Source organism: Anarrhichthys ocellatus, unplaced genomic scaffold (assembly GCF_004355925.1).
Source record: "Anarrhichthys ocellatus isolate YVR2014 unplaced genomic scaffold, GSC_Weel_1.0 scaffold15, whole genome shotgun sequence".
Taxonomy (NCBI): domain Eukaryota; kingdom Metazoa; phylum Chordata; class Actinopteri; order Perciformes; family Anarhichadidae; genus Anarrhichthys; species Anarrhichthys ocellatus.
In genome coordinates, this window is record NW_022280045.1 from 3,125,616 (window position 1) to 3,152,192 (window position 26,577).

The following is a 26,577-nucleotide window of genomic DNA, read 5'->3' on the forward strand; positions in this document are numbered from 1 at the left end:
CGCCAGTCACAGAGCATCAACACGTAGCCACCAACCAGCTGAAGGCATTCTTTCCCCAACTCAATAGACACCACAGACGAGAGGGAGCGATGGGTTTGCTCTGAGGTACGGGGCCTGAGCTGAACGGATCAGTGAGTGTATGTCGTGGTCGATACAGATGGCACAGGCAAGCCTTGGTATAGCGGAGAGATTGTTCTTACTCCGAGCTACATTAACTCCAGCAGTGCCCGTTAACATGTAACCTGGCAGTCTCTCAACAACATAAAAAGGCAAATCAAAGAGTTCACAAAACTTTGTCTCCCTTTGCAAAAAGGAGGAAACACGCAAACTGCAGCTGACAAGGATAAGCAGACTACTGGCCCCTTTTTTTTTTTTTCGGCCGAATGGTTACAGGAACGGAAAGGTTCAAATTGTGCGTGTTCAGTGTGTAGCGCAGGGTTAGCAAAGGAGACCGTGTGGGGGACGTGTTAGTGATTGATGTCGGTGTTGTGCATTTATGTAGCAGTAGGAGATGAGGAGGTACGTTGCAATATCTGTCCGTGGCTGCATGGAGACAAAAATTTTGAAATAAGGACATCACAGACAACAAATCAAACAAAAAGACACAAGAGGAAGCACCTGAAACAAAAAAAACAAAAACTACCTGTCGCGGCAAATACCCGACCACTGCCATATGACTGCATGTGTGCCTCTGCATCAACAAGTCACTACATCTCTGTTGGTTGTGTGTGTGTGTGTGTGTGTGTGTGAGTGTAAACACATGTGTGCTGGGGAACATCCAGCTCAGTCCCACCACTACGACCCCACCCTCAGACATCATGACAGAGTATGCCACATGACCGGGAGAGAACCTGAGGTTGACCGTACCATGCTACTTGTCCTTGCGATCAGCTTTAGAGACAATAAGAGACAGCAGAAGGGCTTTCAGAGAAAGTACAGCAGCATCGCTCTGTATCCCCTCAATTTAGGGTATTGGTTTAAAATATGAGACGTGCACACCACAGGAAAAATGACAAACATCGACTTCTCTTTCTTTCTTTTTTATCTTTTTTCCTCCTTTCGCCCCAATTTTAAAAGAGCCGCGGGTTTCTGCAGACTAGGCAGCTACACTGGGCACAACACTCGTCCTTCTTCCTACAGTCCCAGCTGTCCATCACTGACATAACAGAGTCCTTCAGTGACATCATCGAGTGATAGACGCCGCCCACTTGGCCTGTGTCAAGATTGGGTTATGTGTGAGTGCTGGACAGGAATAAGGGAGAGAAACAACACACTACACACAGAAGGGCAAAGGTCAGAAGGGTTAAAAACTTCCATCGTTTCTTTTTTGTTTGTTAGATTTTACTTTGGGAAAGAACATGCCGGGATTATGTGAGAGACGAGGAGGAGGGGAAGAAAAGAACTGAAAGAAAAGGAGTCGTCGTCTCAACACAGGTAAAGCACAGGGAGAAAAAAAAGCAAAGAAATGAACAAAAATATATAATCTCTTTGGGCAAAAAAAAAAACGTCAACAGCAAAACAAACTTCTATTAAAAAACAAATGAATAAAACAGACTCAACGTACTGTAAGGTATTTTAAAATGATTAAAACACAAAGTGTAATAATTAAAAAATGAATGAAACAAATAAAATTTGGAAAACTTATTTTTGCTCAAAGCATTCAAAATGATGGACAATAGGCACGATGTTCATTGTTTAAAAAACTGACACACTCTTAACATTTAATCTTAGAATGGATCTATTGCACAGATATTTTAAAACTTGAATCTACTGGAACAATATTAATGAAATACATTATTGCTGCGGTGATAATATCTCTGCTGCGGTGATGCTGTAAGCGCTGCTCCTCAGAGATAACGCTCTCAGACTTACCTGAGACTTCGCCCGGTGAAGCTGTGGTCCGCCCGATGTTGGAGAGCAGGTGGTCGATATTGGGCACAGGCTGAGACTGCACTGTGCTCTCCTGCTCAGCTGTGGTCTGAGGCCGCACATGGAGGGAATGACACAGTTTGAACAAGAATAGAAGAGAGAGGATAAGTGACTGAACACAACACATGAATGGGAGAAAAAAAGAAAACCACAAAAAAGACGCGAGTTGCGTTTAATCCAACGCCGTATTAGTTGATTGACTGAAAAGGTGAATTAATTGAATCAACCCTGTTCTGGTCTCCACCAACATAGTCATTGGAGCCATTTCTCATACAAGATGTTGATTGGTGCAACTTTAAATACCCCTATGTATAAAATAAACAGCATAAAAGTTACGTTATCAATGGTAAGAATTGTTTATCTCTCATAAACCGATAACAGAAGAAGAAGAAGAAAGAATTGCCACATACAACGGGGTCTTCATCCCCGTCGTCGGTGAAGAACCAGTCGTATTGCTGGATCAGGTTCTCAACTATCTTGCACTGGTCCGGCATGTGGTTGACCATGTTGGCCATGTTGTCCTCAGAGGTCCGGACCAGCGTAGGACCAAACACAATGGCCAGGTTACGAGGCTCCATCTGAGAGGATGAGGTTGGGACAAATGAGGTTTAATGAAATAATCCTCAACGGCGCAGTGGATTTAGGAAGGATCGGAGGGGGGTTACCTAATGACATTAGCACTGACACATCCTGTTAACTGCCGTACCTTGTTTTTTTCACAGTTGTCAGAAACCTTCTTGAGGTGAGCACAAAGGAATTTCAGAGTTTCAAAGTGATGATCGGGTAATTCTTGTGTCTGCAAGAATTAACAAAAAAAAAAAAAAAGGGTCAGAGTTTTAGGATTAATTGTACGCTTATGATACGATATTCAAATGAACACTTCTCATAATAAATATTTCACTCACCAGCCTCTTGAGCTCCTTTAATCTCTCCACCGACTCTTCTGTTCTGTTGGCTTCAATAAAATCACCGTACTTTTCTGTGAACAGAGCAGGAAAACCTTCACTTAGGGAGGATCACACAGATAATCCAGTTGTAGTTTGTAATTCTTTGGTCACGATTTATGAATTTCAGCGTATTTACAACAGCTCACCGTTTGTAAACAGCGGATCTGGAAGTTTTCGGAAGAAGGACTTAAGTAAACTACTGATGACATTGAGGTCCCGCCATTTCTGCAGACAAGCGACCGACAGGGAGAGTGTCACATTAAAGCTTACAGCACAGATCTGTCACTGCTAGAAGATAAAGTAAAGGAGGCGCACTGTACTGCGCAACCCCGACTGTCAGTCACTCACGTCTTCCTCGACGTCGATGTCAGTCATGCCTTTGCTGTTGAGCTCCTCCTGCATGCTGGAGATGGCGGCGTTGTTGCCCGGCACTCGGTAGATTCCTGTGTACTCCAGGCCTCTCTCCTCCACCACCTTACAGCACACCTCCACGATCAGAGGAACAAACTGCACAACACGTAACAGGAAGACGTCAGAATCACTGATTGTGTTGAATCTGAACATTGAACAAAAGCTGTTTGGAAGAGCACTGATGTGCCGTTTTGTACACATCAGTGTCCACAACAGCCGTCAAGTGTGCTACCCTCGCAAGAATGATTTGGTTGACGGCGTTGATGCAACATAAATATTTCATGCGTGTGGATTCAACCTGCTTTCAACGTCATCTGAATATTTAACTGAAGAAGCAGTTCCTCTCAAACACACGAAGAGCGATTGAGACTCACCCTGTTGGTTTGTGCAGGTGGACAGTCATCAAGCCGCACCCCGAACGTGACCCCAGCTGGAGTCTTTTTTTCAAAGGGCTTCCTCATGATCCCGGCAATGCCAATTTTCCAAGCAGCTCTGTCCCGCGGTGGGCTGGAGTCATCTGACGGGGCAACACACAAATATATGCATGATAAACTAGAGCATCTGAGATGAGACATGCCCTCTAAACACACTGAATGGAGCTACGTGTCTTTACCTCTCAGCGCCCTCCTGTCCTCTCCTGTTTTGGGGGAATGAGGGCTGTGGCTCTTGCCTTCTGTTTTACCTCCCAGGAAGGCTTGTTTGATACTGAGGGACTGGCGGGAACTTTTGGGGGACGGTTCAGACCTGCTGCTGGGTGTGCTGATCCAGACGAATGGCAAAAACACACAAATATTAACATTCGGTCGGCATTCAATTAAAATGGGTCGATATGTGTTCGGAGTGCTGTGGTTGAGCCCCAGGGGGCAATGTGGAGTCCTGAATACCTCATCATGTTGTACTCCTTGATCTTTCGACTGATCAAGTCCTGACTTGTTACAGCAGCATTCTGTAATGACAGCAGAAATAAAGTCACTAAAAAAGTTAGAACTTAAAAAAAAAAAAAAAAAAGCGAAATGCAGGTTAACTTAGATTTATAATATAAATGAACAATTGTTAATCACTTGATACTAGGGGCAGTCTTACTGGGCAAGTATCACAATATGTACACTTAATTCTCCCTATTTTTCCCAAAACATTTCCAACCCTGCCTAATCACGTGCTGCCAGATCTCAATCTCAGATATCGGAACCAGTTCTTGCCAGGAGGCATCAGTTAATGAGGTCTTGCTGAAAGGCAGCTAACCGATTGGCTCGCTCTGACATTTCCCACACACGCCCCTAGAAGTGCCACCTGCCAAGTTTCCAAATGACACCTTATTTTAGCTTTTGTTAGGTGTTATAATAAAAGCTTTAATCCTCTCCATCTCACTGACACCATCATTGTGTTTCATTCAGGGACAGACTTTGGTTCACTTTGTTGTTAACCTAACCCGTGTGTGGCTTGCTTTCAAAACTATAATGAAGTCTGGCTGCATGCTTTTTCTGCTACAGTCCACAACCGGTGCTGTGCTCTGCCCTGATGAGATTTCACCGGGTGGATTGATGATGTCCCGGTCATTTTGGAACTTTAGGCCTTCCGACATCATTTTAGCTGGAAGTGAGATCATCATTTGGTAATAACCTTGATTTGGCTACACAATACGAGTCGTGCTAAAACACACCTCTTCGTCTGGGTTACTGTTTTCCTGAATGACTCTGATCCAAGTCAGCATGTCTTCCCTCCCTTCCGCCTGGAACAAATACTCGCAATAGTCCGAGGTGGTGAGTCGCAGCACATTCTTGCGTCTCGTGTCGCTGTAGGAGATGTCAATCAGACAGGCCTTGATGCTGATTCGCAACGGGTCCTCGTCGGGCGGCGTCGAAGCGTGAGACAGAGCGTCCTTCCTGTCTTTGTAGAGGGTTAGAGTGTGACCTTGTAAAACAGCGTACATCGGTTTCCAAGGTCTCATTCCTCCACCAACACGCTACAGAGATGGGGAGACAAGAGAGACAGAAAAAGGAGAAATACTTAGACACCCAAACATTAGTGATATGTATGGTTGTTGAAGGCAGGAGTGTACAGGCATACCTTATTTTTATCTGTACTAAGTTGCCTAAAATTGAGCAACCCTTCTTTGGAAGAATCGGCAAAGACATCTGAAGAAGAGTCCCTTCGAGATCCGGAATCACCAGAAGATTTATGTCCATCCAGAGTCTGCAAATGGGAATTCATGACGTTTTTATTTCTGGCATTATTTACAAAGAGTAAAGTGTGACAGATACCAACGGGGGAAAGGGAGGGAGGAAGATGTCATGAAACGGGATCGCTAGGCAAATCAAACTGGTGATGTCACAGTTGCATGATCACCGGGACACAGCGATATCTAAAACATTTGAGTCTCTCAAAACACTTCCAAAAGGAAGCCAGTGAGGGGAAAATGAGAAAGCATCAAAGCTTGTCTGACAATAACCACCAATAATTTAAAAAGAGCTAAATGTATTAACCTACAAGCTCCATATTTTAAACTACAGTAAGATTTGTCCACATGTATATTTGCTAAAAGGTTGATTTGGCAATCTGATTGAATCAGACGTTGTGTAGCAACATAGGAAAGTCTTGCATGTTTTATAGTTGCTCACCTTCCTCAGGCCCCTGAGACTGGGCATATTCTTACTGGAAGATCTCCTAAAGAAGAAGAACAAAAGAAATGCAGATTTCAAGGCAGAGACCAGGTCAGACAGATCTGTGAGCCAATACCAATGAGGATAAACTGAAGCATTAACCCAATCCTGGCATGCGCTCACCTTCTTCCCTCCTCCTGGTAGTTATCCAGACCCTCGTCGTAAGATTTGGACCGCTCTGTGTTGCTGGCTGCATCAGACTCCAGCAAAGCACTTCTCAGGGACTCTATACAGAAATTATGATATTTGTCATTTATAACCCAGGTTATATATCACATTCATAACAAAAAGATATTCTAAGTGCTTAAATAAATTACTTTAAAGAGCAACTTAACACTACACCCAAACTGTCAAAAGCTAAAGCGATTAGCTGATTAATCGAATGAAAGAAATTCAATCAATGACAATTAAGATACATTTGAATTAGTTTAGACAATTCCGTGATAAAAAATAAAACAACCTAAAATCGGAGTCATTTGTTCTGTAAAGCCGAGCCTCGACCGACATATCCATCACCCGACCGACCCAATGCCGTTTACCTTGGTCATGTGACAGCTGACGGCGGATGGGAGGGCACGGTGAGCCCGGACTGGATAGACCCGTCGTCATGGATGGTGCAACAGATATCACAGCTGAGGGTGGAATCGGAGCGGCGTTCCGGTCGACACTTGGGCTGATTGGCTCATCTAAGACAATGAAATACAGCTTTTGTCACATATTTAACTGGATATATTTATGCTCTATATTCCCACATTATGTCTATGACTGAAAGAATGCAGCATCGCGGACTATTTATCTTGCATATCAAAAAAAAACTTTGTTAGCGATCATCTGTGGGATTTAGGAAACATTTAAAATGGTCCTTCTGCGACTCCCATGGCTTCCATGCCACACCACAGCGGAGAGTCGGAACAGATCATCTTCTGACATGTTTCTCGAGGGGAAAGGGAAGATCCTAACACTTGAGTACTACCGCCTACTCCTGGCACTTCAAGCCTCAAACCGCTCAGAGTACAAAGCTGCTCTCTGCAGCCGAGGGGCGTTTGGAGCTAAATTTAAAAGCAACTGTCCTAGTTCCAGCCTGTACCCAACTTTGCAACGGGGCAAAGGAAAAAAGGATGTCACCATCTCCCCAACTAGGTCTGCTTGGCTACCATAAGGTTCTGCCTATTATTTAGTAACTTCAAAGTCTTCTCTCTCCAAAATGTAAGATGACCAATCTCTTTTACTACACTCGATTTAACTTCTGAATATGAGGCACAAATGCAGCAAAAAATAATAGAACTCAGGTTTATTAGCAACCAAGCTGTTTATCATCACGAAGAGTCTTCCTCCAAAAGACTCTCACGCGCAGCTACTAAAATAGGTGTCAAAAAATGTGTCCAAACTTTGACTGCATCGCTATCAAATGAATTCAAAGGAACAAGTAAGGACCAAATTCCAGATACACTACAAAATAGAGTGAAAGAGACCTGGCATTACCATCTATAGAAGAAGTTAAGAGATATATGAACTGCCTGTAGATTAGCTTAAAAAGAAAAAAGATGGATTTGGCAATTGGACCAAATTACCCCACATGACTGAGGCCCGGACCAGTGGCCTTTCAAACAGGCCATTGATGGAGGCCCAGCAGCTTACACAATATGGGCTCTGTTCTCCTGGGCTGGGGCAACGGTCCCAGAATGGTGGTGTTGTGGCATCATCACTGTCACTGCTTGCTTTGTCTGCACCTGCACCTGGCCGACCGACATCATGAACCACTAAAGGGGACTGCGGAGACACTGTTGGTACGCCAAACAGTGTTTGTGTAGTGACCTCCCAGATAACTCTGTACTGTGGGTTTCTTAGCATTTACACTCCCTCCAGCCGACCCCCTCTACCTAACTCAATGGTGTAGACAAAATATTAAGAAACAACTCTTAGTTTTAGATGTTTTGCAGCAGGAATTTTTAAGTATTTGGCACCAAATGCTAGATGTATTTTTCACTGCACTGCTTCTAAAGATTTAACTGTAACGCAGAAACTAACTTGTCGCTGCCTGTGACCTAGTTCATCCATACAGTAAACCTGCAAAGTACATCACGTTTCCTTGATGTCCTTCCAAAAGGAAAAAAAGTAGATCAGCTATGAGAGACAGTTTACTTAAGTTAAAACCACCATCGAGAGATACGCTGACTTCAGTCTTTCTATTTTTGTTTCTTTTTCGCTATCAGGAACAGGTCATTTCCCTGAAGAAGCAGCCGAATCATACAGAAGTTACACCGAGACCTAAAAACAAACCGCCAGAATGAACTGTGAATAACAGCATGTCAACTCTCACAGAGTCCTTACTTTACCATTTGACTAAATGATGTGTTATCAAAGAAACACAAGAAGACAGAAAGACACCCAGACATACATAATACATATAATATATGGAGAGACAGATTGAGAGACAGACTATATATATCTGAAAATAAAATATTGTCTACATTTTCAATCTGACATGAGATTTCAAAAAGGTCCTCCATCTGCACTCAGTCAATCAATAAACTATATTCTCATCAAGGAAAACCACTTAACATGCTAAGAAATCCTATAGATTAAGTATTTCTTTCTCATTGCTGAAATAATTACTAACATTTCTCTAAAACAAGACTGAATACGAGGAACATCTCGACAGTTCTCGATGCCATTTCCAAAAGCTGATACAAAGCAGCAAAAAGCAAAACATGTAAACAGTAGAAAAACAAATGTAAAGCTTCCTTTCAAAACACTGATAACGACAACTATTCAATCACCAGGAAATACGTTATGGGACTACTGAACCACAATGCAATCCATCCTGAAGAGAGAAAACAATATATTAAGAGGAGAAATTCAATATATTCCAAAAGGCTTAGACCATCCTTCACTCTGCCCCAGTTACGCCAAATATACCACAAAACCTTACTGAACGCCACAAAACCTGATTAATAATATCTTCCCAGGAAGATGAGTTTATCTGTGAACATCTTCCCGGCACCGTCTATACACAAACCACTAACACTCTGAATCAGATTAACAGTGAAACTATAGCTGTCTGCAGGGTCCACAGTCAGTTTTCCATCAACTACGGTGGAAGCCCTTTTAACTAGAGGATCAGCGCTGCCAGTCGGCCTCACGTTACTACTGCCTGCTGCCGTTGCCATGGCAACTTTGGGGCGGCAAAGGCTTACAACTGATGATTCTCTTACCGATGAACGGGATGGAGTCCAGAGACTCGTCCAGGTTGCTGGAACAGGATGCGTGGCATTGTTCCCCAAGGCGGCGCATGCGTATCTCTCGACGCGCATCATTGGGAAGCCAGCATGCCGCTACATCTGCCGTGGAATCCGGTCCGTCGTCGTTTACGGCCAGGATGTAGGAGTGATGCCGCAAAGGGCTGGGGTTCTTTCCAGGGAGGGCTTTATCCCTTAGAATGACGCCGCTCTCCGTGGGGCTTCGTCCGTTGACCTGACCCTGGGAGTCTGGATGGGGTGGTTTGAGGAAGCTAGGCCTCTGAGGCTTGTGTTTTGGGGTGGAGCATGAAGAAGACCTGTGCTCTACCAATGCTGTGTCTCTACTTGCCTCAATAGCCTGCATGATTTCAGCCCGGATCCTGCTCTGGCCTTGTTGGATAGTGTGGGTTGCATGTTTTCCTTTGACTGCAACTCTTTGGTCAATAAGAGAATGTTCCGCACTTGTGCTCTTTACGTAATGCGAGTGTCTGTCCAAGAGCATGGGCGAGGAGCGGGTCTGAAGAGAATCTGGTCCTTTAGAGTAAAGAGAAGGGTTGGGTGCCCCCCTCATTCCACCGCTGTATCCAGTGGAAGGTCTGTGGAGCATGGCGTGTCTGGGGACAGACTGTCTGCTAGGCCTCGTACCTTGGTCTGCCCTTCCGTACCCTCCTCTCCTCTCATTGGGCCGAGCCAGCTCTGCAGGGTCAACATAGTCTGTGGAGTGTGCCCGCGCTTTGTGCATCAGGCCATCTTGCGACACGCTTCGAGGAGGCCAGTTCCTGGTCTGGCCCATTCGCTCTGCACCGCTCAACCGGTCCTGCGAAGCACTGCGTGGGGTAATCTGAAAGTGGGGTGGAGGTCCTTGGTATGACCGTTCATGGGAGGTACTCCTCCGTCGTATCCCCTTAGGGCCCCAGTCTCCCCGGGGAATGTGATAAGTAGCGCCAAAGGAGGTCTGATTGGATGCTCGCAAATTGTCCAGTCTCTCCTGAATAGTCCGACTAGCATGGGAATGGATTCCTTTGTTGTCAATGTACTCCCTGTACGTTTGGTAAGTGCGCCAATCAATGTTTTGATTGTTGCCTGGGTAGTGAGGTGCCTGACTTCCATATGGGACCATTCCTGGACCACTGGGATAGACATCGACCTTCCGAGGGTGAGGATACTGGGCCAGTGACCCAGGCCTTCCTCTGACAAAGACAGGGTCCATGTAATCTATCCTATGTGATGGACCCATGCGCCCCATTTGGGCTGAGTCAGGAGGAACCACCACGGTCCGCACGCTGTCGTTGCGCATGCACACTGCCATCTGGCTTTTTGGATATGATTGAGGAGGCGGAGGGGATGGGGGCACTGTGATCTCCTTGCGGTACCCATGATCAGGAGGTGCTGTTGGCCCACGGAAGACCTGCCCTGCCGCGTCTGTCGCCTGGGCCATGCCCGTAGGCTTACAGTCTACTCTGGGGTAGCATACCGGGGGTGGCTCAGGAATGTGACAGGCGTTTCCACTGTAGCTGCTGCGGCAACGGAGGTAGGCATCCTGGGAGTAGGCCTAGAGAGAGAGCAACATAGCAATGTTACAATAGATATGATACAAGCTGCATTGGCAAGTGTGTGTAACATTCAACAGTGTGCTACTAGATGCTTACAGAGAAGTCGAGCGTGATATTACAAATGCAACTGGATGCATGAGTGTGGGCAGTGCATGTTGCAGAGCGAGCGGAGGCGTTAGCAGTTCAGAGGTGTCAGTGGTCTTCATCTGCTCCTTATTTAGAGTTCTCATGGAAATGTTCATTGTTGCAGATCTGTTGCAGTACTCTATATAAGCCAATGTAGAGACTGTTTCTCTCCAAAAGAGAGATGGTACTTCAAACAATATTTGTTAATGGTACAGCAGTCTTTCTCCTGTATTGCTGCCTGTATTCTCCAGAGAAAAGTAGTTTGTTGCTACCAAACAACCGTAAAAAAAATAATTCTGGAAGAAATGAACATTTACTACAACTGCAGAAACATTAAGATAAATGTGGAATGTTGTTTATTTGTACTACATTCAATAGTTAGCCTTCATTGTGACATTTTCAGCAACGGTTGCATAACAATCAATACACGTAGGATAAGGCAATCGAGGAGCTAAAACTAAACACATTTGAACAAACATGACAACGTACAGTAAAAGAATGACATAGATGATGACAGGTAACCAGTGTCTTAATTTTCCCACCTCAGACTGATGGACTGTAACCTCAGACAGACAGGCCGCCCATCCCTCATAGAAATAGTGCTATATTTAGCCTGCCTGGTTATCATCCAAGGTTTGGTAGCCTACACTATTTCACTGCATGTACTACTAAAACCACTCATTAAATACACATTTAAGCTACAGCGTTCTACGGGCGTGTTAGCCTCACTACATTTCTCTGCTACTCCTAACATACTGTACATGCAGCAAGCAAAAAGACGTGTAAAAGGTGTGAGGACTTTGATCCTGCTACCTGGTGTCAAATTACAATCTTACATAAAGCTATGTTTGTGCCACAGCAAATCAGTGCCAGGCTTTTTGTCCCTCCCTTTGTAAGCATGAGTGTGCAACAGAGAGTTCAGAGGTCACTGGCCTTTATCACACTAATGACATCTGGCATGCAGGACGAAGACGGGGCGAGGCTTCACCGAGATGCCAGCTGGATGCCAACTCGAGTACTCAATCTAACAGGTACTGCGGGCACAGTACATCAGCCATTTCTTCAGTCTACACGTTTGAGTCACCAACACAGAGCCGACAGTCAACCACGGCAACACTAAGAATATTTACAATAATGTAAAACCTGAAGACCACATCATGTAATGACAATGCTGACATGCATGACATATGCAAAATGAGACAGCAAAGCACATCATGTCAACATCTAAACGGGTGTCCAGTCTGCTGCTTGCTTACCTTATTAGTGGTTTCCAGAGAAAAAGGCTGCCGTTACAGCATGTGAAAACGAGAGTGTCAAGAAATCAAGGGAGGTAGGGTGGAAGAAAAAGATGCCAGCAGAGCAAAATGCACACATTATTAAAAAAACAGCCACAGCAATGACTGTGCTTGACACGCTAAAAATATATACTAGAGCTACAGCAGCAATACAGGGAGACGAAGAAGCCAAGGCTGCCACGCTACGACCCGCCTGTGCCAGTCTGTCCTGGGTGAGGCGGCAGGACCAAAAGCTTGCCTCTCATGATGCTGTCAAGTCTCCATGGTTCTATCCACCTTCAGCCAGAATATTACGCTAACTGAACAAGGTGCCTCCAGTCTATGTCTCTCTCTGTCTCTCTCTCTCCGCCTCCCTCCCTCTGCTATTGCTCACATGACAGAAGCAGCAGCTGCTGATTATACATGCAGCTGTGATGGTACAGCTCCCCCTCCCACTGCTTCCTCCTCCTCCTCTCTCCTTTTCTTTTAGAATCAACCTGTTCTAAACACAGGGACAGTCAGCTGATTTTATCTACTGGTTTTAGCTCATCATTCATGCTGTTCCCTCTTTTTTTTTTCTCCCTCTGATTTCCTGGCGTTCGGTTCCCTCCTTTTTCTGCTCCCTGAATGTACACCCTCTCCCGTCTCTTTGCTAAGCAACTGCCACCCGTCTCCAAGCAGTAAGTGTGCGCTGCCTCCTACAGTGTAATGTCATCCGGCTAGCATCACCGCTAATCCTCTTGTTCTTATGGACAGCCCTCATCAGTTTGCCTGCTTACATTAATAGATTCCTTTTTTTTTTTTGCGTGTGTGGCTGCTGGCAATTGATGATGCAACGCTGTGGCCAGTGTTTTCACAACACACGGGTACGACACAGTGGTCTGTGTAGATGGTTAGAGAGGTGGAAATGGACAGCAAGGGGGAAGAGGGGCGGAGTGACAGTCAGTTGGTTATCATAGAGGAAAGAATACCACTAATAATAAATGTCAGAAGAGCGATAAGTGGATGTGAACAATAATGTATTATTCTGTGACATTACAAGTTTAATTTTAATGTTGTATCGAAATAATAAAGAGCATTTACCTCAAGTTTAAAATGTTTTAGTGAAATGACTGCTTGCATATGTTTTAGGAGGATGTGGCGCTTAAAGAGAGAGATGACTGGTTGTTACAACAATACATATTGATTTTGTAATTCTGGATGCCATTCAATCGCCATGATTATTAATTGACATTTTCCTATCAAGTGAAATATGAGGATTCAATCTGGACATTAAGAATCAACGAGGGAATATTTCAGGTGAAGCAAACAGCCAAGCTCTAACGTTGCATAATTCATAAACAGGCAGTCAGATAATAATAATCATAATAAGCCCTAGGGAGGAGATTCCTGAGCATCCGGGCGAAGCACTTAATGTTGTGTGCTTTAGATGTGGAACAGATAAGTGCACCGTCGCTTTGCTCCGAATGTGCAGAATGCGTAGTGGCTGCGAAACAGCTGCCTGCAGTATGCATAAAGGGTTAATGATAAGCGTGCACAAGGTATGAAGGCCCATCTATGCACTGGAAATATTTGGGTGAAATGTAAACCACATTTGAAATTAAAATATACCCAACAGTTTTTTTGGCAGAGCATTGTTAATGCAAAGAAAGACAAATACATCATGTGAAGCTTCACTGGATTAAAGACATTTTGCCTTTTGCAATATGACAATTAAATAAACTTAACTAAATTTAAATTTAACTACATTACCTCATTTTTATTCCACCACACCAACACATTATTGACTAAAAGATGTAAGAGAATAGAATAGAAAACATTCAAAGAGCAATTTCCTGCACTGAAGACTCAACTTTAGTTGTTCATATCCCGAAGCATCTCAGTCCAGGGTTTTTACACTTGGACAATTTACTTTCCACCTAAAATGTAATATTCTTTTTTTATGCCATATATTTTTCTCTGATGAATAATCTATAGCCTTTAGTTTAATAATTTAACTTTCTATATTTTAATGCGCAAATCTTCAGCTATTTTCAAACTGTTGTGGAAGTTTTCCACTTCTCTTAAACTTTACAATCTACTCATATGTCTCACAAACACTAACTGTGTCATCTGCTTCTGTGAAAGCTGCCATAGATACCCTGAGTCATTACCAACTTTCATTAGGTACGGTAAAGGAAGTCCGTCTAGATGTCTCTGAAAGCCATCCAAAATATCACACCTGTACACCTACATGACCACAGAAAACAGTTGTTGCTTCTTTTGACAGTAGTTACTCTGCCTCAGGTAACAAACCACTACGCCTGTCGCATGTAGTTCAGCAAGTGTGGCAGTGATCCATATTGCCTAAGTGTGTTAAGTAATGAGCGCAACAACTTTTCTACAACTCAACTGTTTGATGCAAGCCCGTTTTGTGTAGACCTCAGTTTGAAGACATTTTTTTTTAGCTAAATGCACTCTTACCTTTGTTCCATCATCTATACAGATGGAGCTGTGTATATTACTCCTTGATATGTCTGTACATGTATGTTAGATATTTCAATTAGGCCATTTTGGCAGTAATGTCAGCAGCGGTTTGAGGACAGATTACAGAGAGGCCGCTCTGGCCTGATTAGGAAGCCTACATAGGGAGGTCTGATGGGATATGCAGGCTTCCAGCATCGCATGACTACTGTCCCAACACGAACTCTGTAAAATAGAGCAGCTATGAAAGAAAAAACACTTTCAAAACTGAGCTTGTTTTTTTGTTTGTTTTAAAAGCAAGATAACATGAAGTGAACCCCATTAAGAAAAGAGGATCGAGAAACGTACCAGTTGCAGTATATCCTCATCTTTTGGCATCACACACAGTTCTAGAAAGTCCCCACTGTTGGAGAACAGAAAGAGATTTACAACAGTGAAGATACACCGGCTGACCAGTGTCATCCGTACAAATGAATATTAAAGCTCACCTGTCTTGGATCAAGGATATAACCTCACAATAGGCTTTCCCAATGATGCTTGCTCCATTCACCTTCACTAATCGATCACCTGATAGGCGTTAAAAAAACAGCAGCAAGACATCAGTAACAGAGAGGCGGGTCGTAGTAAAAGCTTTATTGTGTTTTTTTAATTTATTAACCAGAATAATCACATTTAGATTGTGAATCTCATTTACAAAGGGGTCCAGGCCAAGATGGCAGCGTAAAAAGTTTCACACAAGCACAACATAAAAACACAAATAACAACAAACAAAAGCAGACACACACAAAAATATCACATCAAATAAGACGACAGATGTAACATAAACTGGGCAGATTGCATCAACCAAAGTATTATCAGTCAGGATACGTACATTCAGTGCTCAAATAATCTACATCTAGATAAAATCATTCACCTGATGTTGATGTTTGCAGTAACTGTGCTGAGGGTTCCTACTAAAGCATGACATCTCTAGTGTATCTCCCCAATAAAGAGGCACAAAAAGGAGCACCTTCTGTTGTTCTTCACTGTCAGGTCACCACTGAAAACTGCACAGCTTGCATTTTTTTTTTTAATCTTCTTTTTTTTTTTTTTGCTTACAACACTCTAAACCATCAGTGCAACTACTTAAGAGGGAGTGTTGTGCTCTGTATGACATCAGTTACAGGATTATGCATGGCTTCTTGTGGTGTCATGACTTCTGAGTACTACCCCCCCCCCCCTCCAATCAATCTCTGCTAGTTGTGGTAAATGAAGGAGACCGATTGGTTGATGATTGGTCATTACCTGTGCAAAGCCCAGCTCCGTGACCGGGGCCTCCTTCCTTGACTTGCTTCACGAAAATGGTGTCCATTGGTTCAAGCCTACTCCGCTGCCTCCCTGATGAAAAGAAGCGGGTCACACAACAACCACGTAATGCAAAGACATAAAAGCAAGTCAATTGCAAGGGTAACAAAATGAAAGCTGAACTTGAAACGTGAAAACAACAAACTACAAAAACCTACTAATGAGTGCCAGACTGAGCGGTAAATAGTTCGCTGACATTTAGGCGAGAAGAGAGAACAATGGCTGTGGATGAGAATGAGAGAGAAACTGGGAGGTTTGTCATGAGATCTGGAGACATGTGAGTCAGACGGCAGAGCAGACCAATGCATGCCCCGTATTAAAACATCTTTTTTCAATAGATATCAGTAATTGACTCAAAGAAGAAAAACATCTCAGAAGGGGGACATGGTGTGGGGTGGATAACAGCAGCTACGGAGAGGGAACCTGTTTGCTCACGCTGCTCCTGTCTCCTAGCAGCTGCATGGCTGCAGAAAAAGAAAATGAAGGAAAGAAAAGAAAGAGCGAGGGGGTGAGAGAAAGAGAGACTGAAAGAAGGTAGAGTGACAGCGTGCTCAGCTGCACAACTCCCACTCTTTCCTTATAAAGTGAGAAACAGCTCTGGGCAGAGCCAACGAGTGCCTTCACCAGTAGTTAACATTCTGGTAGTGAGTCAGTGCACGATGGCTCACTAACTGAAGTGGATGGGAAGACCAACATGGGAATGGGCACGGTAGCTTCTTAGAAGTCCTGAGGTGATCAATAAAAGAAGTTAAACATTCTTAGTGTCAAATGAAACACACATTTATGAGAAACAACACCTTTGGCCCCGTTAAAGATACAATATTGCTATTTTTTTTAATGTTTTGTGTTTAAGCCATAGGATAAGGGCAATCAGGTTGCTTAGTAAGACTCAATGGTTAATTAATCAATAATATAATAATCAGCAGTAATCTGTAAACCTCACAGACACACCTTTGCCTCCATTTTTCTCTCTTACACACACAAGATTACTCATGCAGAACCACATCCTGGGGGACTCACATTATGTAATACTGCAACAGGAGTCCCACAAAGCTACAGCAGCAAGACATGCGCCCTCTGGTGGCATGCTAGAGAACTGCACCACTAACTCCACAATGGAGCCGTTCAGAAACCCATCCATGAGCCAACGGTAAATATTTAAATGCATAGTGACACAGGATATCTGAAGATCCAAACATTTGTGCATTGAAAGTTTGTATTCATCAACTTGCACTTACTTTAACATCAACTTAACGCGCAGCAACTGTACAAAAGGAGCAAAACAAATGACTTAATTATTTACCACCCAACCACAGACATCATACATAAACTCACCACCTCACTAATGCTGTTGGCACCTAATCAGTTACACTTATTCGCTATATTACCCAAGCTTAGATGCAATTAATATTTCATCCCTGTGTGTTCAGTACAGACACAAAATGTTGCGACTGTTCCTTTAAAACCCCGTCCAAGCAAAGGAAAACATTGCCAGGTTTCATTTGCACAATTTAAATCAGTTGGGGAATACAGTGAGGGAGGTTTGTAGAAACATGACTTGCCCAAAGGGCCTGCGGTTGGCTTGTGTACACGCTCATTAACATTGAAGACTATACATTGACAGAGTGATCTGGGAGTAAAAAAAACTAAACACTGAAGAAAGCCTTCAATCAGCTCGCGGTTTCAAAATAAACTCTTAACAGTGCCTTGTGTTCAACGAGCACTTAGAGCTAAATGCAGACTAAATGGCCACTGTGATTGCAGTAAAAGACAACTTTTCCCAATGTGAAAGAGGGAAGAGTTGACAAGAGAACATTAGATCACAAAGTGCACCCAAACTTGACCCCAGGGCGGCGACAACAGAGCTTTGTTGACACTCGAACACAATCAGAGGATTGATGGTGGTGCGCCCTGTGGAGGGACAACAGCGGCACACTCATAAACTTGATGCAATGTTTTTATTCATAAATCAATGTTTTGGCACATATTGCCTTCTTCAGAACAAAACTCCCTCTAAATAATCAGTTGTGTGAAAAGTTGGTCAACACAATGGCATCATTGATGGGCAAAGCAAGAGTAAATAAGACTGCATGAGAGGTACAAGCCTGCGGCTCTCTCCTCCCTCCTTTTTGATTTCTGCCTACTGCTATGTCTTTGATGTGGTACTGAGACAGGCTAGCCCAGTCTGGACTAAAAACCATCCCACGTTGTCCCCCCCCCTCCCCTTTTCAATTCTGGCTCGCTGCCTATGAGCCCCTGTGTCCGGCATTAAGCAACTGCCAGGATTCTTTAATATTCTCCGGCTTACTCGGTCAGAAGCAACAAAGCTCCAGACAACAGGGCCTTCTGAAGTGTTTGAGTGCAACATAAATCATGACTGCTTTAAAAAGGGGAGGTGGCTCCGCTGAACGGTTACATGAAGTTTAAATTTGAACAATGATCAAACTCTGCGTGTGGGTGACAGACTCAAACACCACAATACCATCGTATCTCACGGGTTTGGGCAGATGCTGTACTTGGACTGCTAGTTAGAGCATCAAGATAAAAAGCTCGGTTGTGGCTTTTAAAAAAGCCGTTAGTGTCTTTGCTGGATATTTTTGTGCAGATCTCCACGATTCACAGTGTACATACATCATATACAGTCCGTTCAGGAAGCAACAAGTATCACTAGTGCAGGACTGTAAACAGATTCAAGCGCGCGTCAGCTTTCTACCCACATCTACAGCTGGGTGGATACAGTATATAATAGGTTTCCTCACGTCTAATGAAAACAAAGAGATTACTTGTGCAATTGTTTGCTTCCTCAACATGTTCCAAGATGAATTACAGCGGTGCTTTTCTTTGTACTGAGGAATATAGACGTCTAATAGAAGTACCGACTTCCACATGAATAGAATTCCAGAGACGGCAACCTCCTCACGGTAAACAAAAGGCCACAGACTAAACGCAGAGCTCCGCCCACAAACAAGCTCACCTCTCGGCGATAAAACACCGATCACACGCAGTTAACTCAATCAAAGATGATTCCTATCGGGGAAATCTGAATGAAACACATTCTAGTTGGAGAATCCCTGAATGAGTTCAGTACATCTTCTGCTTCATTCATGGAGAGTCTCACACAGATTTGAAAGTTTCCTTCTTTGGCGACCGTACGGGGCTGGAAACTCAATTCAGACTTTCAAATCACTTACAAAGTCTTGCTTGACAAAAGTCATTTTGTGATGCTCTGGCAATAAGCAGGAGCCGGGTAAAGATTAAACACCACAGACATACTAATCAAAACATATCACCATCATATTTCCTCTGGATGTAAATTGCTTTAAGATAACGAGTTGTCTTCAGCTAAACAGCCCTGACGAAAGGAGCTGTTTCTGTAAAATATTATAGTTACCGCCTGTGCTTGTAAATGATGAATGAACTTGTACTTGTACCCATCAGAACTAACTGAGTAATTTGGGGTTAAGTGTTTTGCCCAAAGACACATCGACATGGACTAGCAATCCTCTGATTGAAGGACGAGTCCAGTGAAAAATGACAAAGCACTAACTAGGGGGGGTACTGGGCATGCCAGGCTTGTCTGTATGAGACTAACAAGAGGACAGAGAATCCAACACACACACACACACACAGCCCAGTACCATTGAGGCCATCTCTTTCTGACAGCCTTTTTTTTTTTTTTTTTTTACGGTGAGGGGGAAGAGTGGCAAGAACAACACAATACGAAGAGGTGGCTCGGTGCAGGACAGAAACAGGTGGTGCGGACCAAACCTTTCATGCTTTCACAAAGGTCAGTGACACACAGGAGCTGCATTGTTCTCAATTCATAAGGAAGCAAAAAGAGTGAAAGCGTGGATGGATTAAGAGTCATTAGAAGTGAGAGGCACTATGCTGACTCAGCGGTGCTGAGGGGCGGGCATGAAGAGAAACGGACGAGGTTTTTTTTTTTTTTCTGCTTACCTCTGCGGCCGTGATCTTCTTCCTGTAACAAACACAGAAACACTCGAGTGACTTTGTTGTTCACGGTCACAGGATTTAGGCGCCGGCCTTTTTATTGACTCGGTGTAATCTTACATGATAAGCAAACAATGCTCCGGTGTATGAAACGCATGAAAGCTTTCAGACAGGTTTAATAGCAAATACGATCCTTAGAAATTTACCGGGAAGCAGTGCACGGTGGACTCTGGTGGGTACACGATGAAGTGCCGCAGGGTAAAGCCGAACCCGTGGGAAGTACGCCGCAGACGCACGGTTTTGGGTCGCGGCCATGAGAACGCCTCGTCTTCTGTTGGGTATTGCGCCGCGGGGGAATCGGCCATGCTCCTCCACTCTGGGGATTCATTCTACACAAAAAGGGAAAAGTGGAGAAAAGGAATTTAAATGGAGGAGTCCTACTTTCACATTCACGCTGTTGAGGCGGGGAAACACATGTAGCTATGACATCTTAAAATTGAAAGTTTAAATGTTGGAATACCTCGACAATGTTACTGAAACAACACCATCACTGAAGTCATCATGTAATTGAATTGGTTCCAGTGTTGACAGTGAAGTCACAGTATCCCATTTCCACAGCTGGAGAGCAGAGCATGTTGGGCCTCGGGGCTTTGGACACCCCCGTGTTGTTTACTGGCTATTTATAGCCTCACACCTTTGTGGAATCATGTGTGCATGTGAGCAACCCCTCCCACTCAGGTCTCCCCATATCATATTCCCTGCTCCAGTGAGGCTTTAAGGAACACTCTCTCTTTTGTATTTTCCACACTGAAAAAGTATCCTCACCCTGTCTCAAACAAACCCCTCCCCCTCTCCCTCCCACCGGACTTTCCCCCACAATGTGAGGAATTTGATGAGCTTGCATTCACACTATCTCTGCCCGGGCAGATGTGTTGAGCAAAATGTCAGAAGTGAATTACTTGCATGTAAACATAGCCGGTGCTGAACTAGGACACGCAAAGAAACAAAAAAAAAAAAAACCCATGAGAAGTAGTTTGTTCACACCAACTTATAAAAACAATCTCAGACTATGTCACAGGATGAGCAGTCCGCCTCACACTCGATGTTTCATTCTAAACAAACTGTGTGCCTGGAGGTGTGTACCAAAGCATGTTCTCAATCTCAGCAACAAAGCTTTTTTCTGTGTTCAACCATCCGTTTCTGAAAGAGGCATCGACAAGCTACTTGGATAAAAGCACATATTTTTTTGTGGCACCCAGAGCTGTTATAACACACAAGGAGTTCAAAAGTACAACCTGCAGAGAGTGAGGACTCATAACACCACAGTGGCTGGCTGGGAAACAGGCCTGCAGGTGCAGCTGACACGCATGTATTTCGATGAATCTGGCAAAACAGGTTTTACTGTGCACAACCAAGCTCTGACTGTGATACGGACACTTACATGTTGTAGTCTGTGTCTGTACACAGTGGTGGGGCCTTCACGCCACGAGGAGACATTCAAATCACTTGTGGAGATATGACAATTGATCAACTGGATGTTTGAAATGCCTGCGTTGCCTCGTGTCTCCGGGGCAAGCCAATCCCAGTCAACTGGATCTGAATTAGCGGCCAGTGCACTGGGCGATTTCCAACCCTCTGATCTTTAGATATGGAGGACAGAAGGGGGTGTGGGCCTCCTCACAAGTGCATGCCAAGCATAGTTATCATTGCCTCTTGCATAGTTAATTGCGTTGTGACATTCCAGGTCAATAAATCCCAGACCAATAAATCCCAGACCCACATTCAGACTCATGGTTTACCCTCTTACTCAACATAAAAAAACACCAATGATAAGGATGGAGATTAGAACAAAGTAAGAGTACGATGTAAACCTGACTGACTGGATTAACTGTGACAAGAGGTCAAAAGGGAATCAACAAAAGGAGAAAGATTATGAGACTACTTTTACTAGAAAGGAAAAAGCACATGAAAGAGAAAACACATCAAAACTCACACCTCTCCTCTCCTGCCCACAAAGCCTCTCACCCATTTATGAATCACCAGAATGCTAGACTGATGTTTGCACTGGGTGAGGCAGCTGGGAGAGTTTTCAGTAGTCAGCTGATCTTCTGTTGGATATTTCTTGGATTCAAGTAGTGATAAACGATCTCCGCTCATACCACCGTGCCTGAAAACGCACGCCACATGACCATTCACGTACACTAGGCATGCGCATGCCGGTGTGTAAGGGCTGATAACACCGCTGGAGACGGGAATTGTCATAAAGCGCTCGGACAAAAGCTTGCTAAAGCGGTTTCCACTGCGTTTTCAAACATCTCCGTTTAGGATTATAAACATAGACTGTATATCAGAAGTGGACGTAGTCATCGTGACGTCACGCATTGGTTTATGGACGTATGTTTAAATGTTTAAATCAAGAGTGAAGTAGGGTAATTTACTCATAGACTTCCATACAATCTGATTGTTTCTGCAGCCGAAGGAGTCGCCCCCTCCTGGCCAGCAGAGAGAATGCACGTTTTAAGACATTTCCGCATTGGCTTCACTCGGCAGAACCGCAGGTTGCCGCCTGGTTCTAAAACGCCGGAGACGTATGGACGCTAGACAGAAACCTAATGCGTTTTAAAAAAAGAAAAAAACATAGTAGTGTGGCTGTGGCATCAGAGTGACGACACAAATTTCGGTTCGTCCCAAAACAGAAAAAAAATGTAAAAAACACATCAATGAGCCACGAGTGAGTGTACGTGGGCACTGCTGTTAATTGAGTGAATCCATAACATATTTACTATAGAGCACAAAATACGTATTAATCCGCATTAGAAAACAGCCCCCCCCCCCCCCAAAATATGTACCATTTACTCCTGACTCAGTGATATTTGCAAAAACTACAATGCCCAGTAGTTTTAGGAAAGTACCGGGCTTCTTTTAAAAATGACAGTAAAATGCATAACCGGTTTTTAAGGATTTACGTGCCTGGGGCCTGAAAGCCGCAGAAAAACTGGAGAGTTGAGAAGAATTACTTTTGTTTTAGTCCTTTTCAGGGATCTGCTGTTTGAGAGACATATGACATTGTGAGACATTTCCTTACATTTGTTTCACAGTGCAGCAAAGTTAAATTAACTAAGACTACAAAGTCAGACCCTTTCTCGTCTATTTAGATTGAAGCTTTTCACAGAGTGGTCATTTTTCTGAGATTGTAAAACAACTACCTCGGCGGTATCACTAACACAGAGGGCAGGCAAACCAATCCCACCCACTAACATCAGATATTTCAGGGGGAAAACTGCACAGGCACAGCTGTTTACACACCACAAATGTAGTTATCTCGAGGCTCGGTACACACTGAAAAAAGAACTGGAATTTCCACCGTCTTCATTCTAACAAATATAAAACCACACTGCATGGCCCCGTATGTTTAAAAACCCCTGCTGACATCACCTAATGACATATTACAAGCGACACATGACATCAGACAAGTACACAGTCTTAAAATGTGAAGAAGCCTAGTTCTCTGTCGGCTGCTAAATTCCACACCACGTCCCGTCCAAACGGAGCACTTAACTGTGAAAAGCCTGAGGTAATGATAGAGAGGGCCGCCGGTGAGACCTGGGCGTTCCAGCCATGTGTGGCGCAAGACACGGTCAAGAGCATCATTACTCCGCCTATGTGGACACATGGTGTGTGCTTTGTGCACACCAGTGCCGGGCTAACATAGAGATGAGACACAGAAGAGTAGGGATGCACCAATTTAACGACCTCCTATCAGTCTCAGAGTCTCTCTCGCAGGTCCCAAATAAGCCGTGGAGAAACAGCCATGAAAACATTTGGAACAATGAGATGCGTATTATGTTGTGAGTCGGCACGCTGGCTCGGTGTAATCGCAGTGACCGGTTCGTCTGCTGACAGCACGGGCTTTCTCACAGTCCTGCTCAGGACAGAGCTAAACGCTAACTTGAATGAAGGTTGCATTGACATTACGATGTGTCCGTGCTCTACTTGGTAAAAATGTGTTTCCATCACTCACTGAGCATATTAGTCGGGACATAAAAATGCACCTGCTGGATTCCTGATTATTAACTTACATTTACAAAGCCTATGTTGAACATATTACATTTCCTCAAGATTCTTTTGTTTTGTGAACAACCATCTTTAAAGTTTAATCTGTGCATACGGTGGCAGTCATTTTGGAAGATACCCATAGATTTGGCCACGCTTGAAAGGATCTAAACCTTTCCTCTAAAGCTATAAACAACCCACAATGCACCAGTTTCTTGCAGTACTGTAATAGGCCCTCTTTGTAATTCAGGGGCTGCTGTTTGCTCCATTCAAAGAGAACGTCTGCTGTTGTGAAAACATAAATGTTTTGGCGTCAAACATCATCCAATCCTCAAAAATAATGCCAGAATATACACATAAATTGCCGCCAATATTGTGAGTTTGATTTGTGTGCCGTCTGTTAATTTGGCACAAATCTAATGCTACATTTTGAATATTTTGTTGTTAAAATATTGAACTTCCAACAGCTAAAACAATCATAGCGGTGATGATAAATATGTGGTAAATAGTCTAAAAAATAGATCTGGCCACATGTTGTTGTTCTTGTAACTGATGCAACTGATGTCCAGAAACATGTAAATAAAACCCTGAAAAATAAATTTCCCCTTTAAAAAGGACAATTTAAAAGTCTTAACTCTGTGTATTAGTTATGTGTTCATTAAAGGTCATTTTTAAGTTTATATAAAAGAGCCCTTCCACTCCCTGCCAGAGGCTGTCACTATGTGTCTGCCATTCTCTCTCTGTGTGTGTGTGTGTGCGTGTGTGTATTCTATAGCATATAAACAGAAAATATAATCATCCCAAAAGTGAACACACAAAAAGAAAATGTATTTCCACACTTCCTGGAATACACAACAACAAACTACGTGACTGAGTGAAGTAGGGCTGTGCATCACCCTTGCATAATCCTAAATGCAAAACAAAAATAGAAAAATAAATAAAACAAACAAGCCAGCAACCATGCAAACTCAGAGCGAATGAGTGCTGTAGTGAGAAGTTAGAGTCTCCCACACTCCACTCTCATCCGCTTGTATGATATGCATTTAAGATTTGAGCAGAATTAAACAGCTGATCTACCAAAAGGAAAACAGCCGTCTGCTACGCCCGTCTGTTCACGCATCTCCAATGATTCAGTGTTGGAGCTACAAAGGTGAGCGATTCAAACAGGACACAGAAAACATCACTGGCTTTTCTATGGAAGATGACATGGGTGTTATTCCTGCACAGAAACTGTGGAAGGAGGAAAAACTGAATCCCACAGCCCGTCTCTAAGGTCCCCCCCTCCGAGACGTCACATATAATAAGGCTTCTTCTATCCAATTGAATGTCAATTTTCCCCTCCGATTGCATCAGTTAGCCATACGATGCCGGCACGGAGGGTTCTGTAAAAGGCAGCCAGCCTGAATGAGATAAACACTGAGCTTTAAAGAGGCCAAGATTGTGGGAACATGGGGGGGGTCTGTATGTCAATATCCCCCCGCAGTGCTAAATATGGAGCATGCTTCATCGTCTGAAACAGTAATTAATTTCCCTCCACTCTCATTTCTGTCATTCTACTGGAGCATAGCAAGCACAGGTATTATGAATCATGACAGAGCTCAAAGTCTACTCATCAAGGAGGCTCAAAGTGATCCTGTAATATAGTTTGATACAATAAAGCAAGCAGCAAACTTTGTCTCTTATGTATATGACGTGACTAGTGACTAGTGTACTGAGAAAGTGTCGTCTTAAAAGCATTAAAGTAGCTACCATTGGAAGACAACTCGAAAAACTCTATTATGTTCTTCAGAAAAATAGATGAGACTTTGTAAATATCATGGAACATTATTCTCTGTGATACAGGACAGTACATTTGTATTGTTAAAAACATTTTTTAAAGGCTTAAAACCAACACGACTCCCATTTTAAGACCTCAGTTCCATTCATTTCATCCTCTCTGCTTCACTACATCTGAGACAGAAACCATCCTCTCCCGTTCTCTTCGTGAAATCAAAAGGCACACACACATTTATCATCTTCATCAACTGAGATCAAAGAGCTGTTTTTTTGCAAGGTCACATTTAAAAAAAAAAAAAGAAAAGGCGATTAAAAACTGAAGTCATTAAATCCACAATGTCATCATTTCCAGAAAATCCCAGGACCAGAGACTCCGGGGGGGTTTCCAGCTCAGAATTAGCACATGAATTGGTTTGTGTGGTGGCCTTATTAGAGGGACTGCTAACAGAAGGGTTTCCTGCACCTCACGCCGTGCAACGCTGCTAGAAAGAACTCCTCTGAAACACGGTTTCTTATGTATTAGGCAAAAGATTATTTTCAGAGAATACGAGGACATGTTTCTGCATCGGAATCGTTGAGTGCCATTAGATTCATTCACAAACACATTTTGAAGCTAAGAGGCTGTATTCAGATGGTCGCGGTAGCAAAGGTAAGCACATTATCCGGAGTTTTTTAGCTGTGACAGTAAAAAAGGCAACACAAGCTGTCTCTGTAGTGTGACTCCTGGATGAGCCCTGTGTTAAAATAGCATCGTTTGTTTGTTTTCCCCTATGAAAATGGGTTATTGTTCTTAATTTATGTTCTTAGACTTCCCAAAAAATCCCTGTGCCTCTAGAAAAAAAACAAATATA

At 43.5% G+C, this 26,577-nt stretch overlaps 1 protein-coding gene across 7 annotated transcripts in view; it reads right to left on the minus strand.

Annotated features, from left to right (window-relative positions):
• arhgap21b (Rho GTPase activating protein 21b) overlaps nt 1–26,577 on the minus strand; it is a 32,921-nt gene that overhangs the window by 3,724 nt on the left and 2,620 nt on the right. For 3 of the 7 annotated variants that reach the window (XM_031854605.1, XM_031854603.1, XM_031854604.1), the window contains exons 3-22: nt 20,104–20,286; nt 19,904–19,925; nt 15,887–15,979; nt 15,091–15,169; nt 14,951–15,005; nt 9,163–10,738; nt 6,487–6,633; nt 6,071–6,173; nt 5,906–5,951; nt 5,355–5,480; nt 4,948–5,250; nt 4,172–4,233; nt 3,901–4,046; nt 3,662–3,804; nt 3,225–3,383; nt 3,023–3,101; nt 2,835–2,908; nt 2,636–2,725; nt 2,340–2,507; nt 1,873–1,978 (exon numbers count right to left, since the gene is read on the minus strand). In XM_031854605.1, the coding sequence (XP_031710465.1) occupies nt 1,873–1,978; nt 2,340–2,507; nt 2,636–2,725; nt 2,835–2,908; nt 3,023–3,101; nt 3,225–3,383; nt 3,662–3,804; nt 3,901–4,046; nt 4,172–4,233; nt 4,948–5,250; nt 5,355–5,480; nt 5,906–5,951; nt 6,071–6,173; nt 6,487–6,633; nt 9,163–10,738; nt 14,951–15,005; nt 15,091–15,169; nt 15,887–15,979; nt 19,904–19,925; nt 20,104–20,286 (3,760 nt within the window). The other 4 variants (XM_031854606.1, XM_031854607.1, XM_031854608.1 and 1 more) reach the window with 4 other exon arrangements.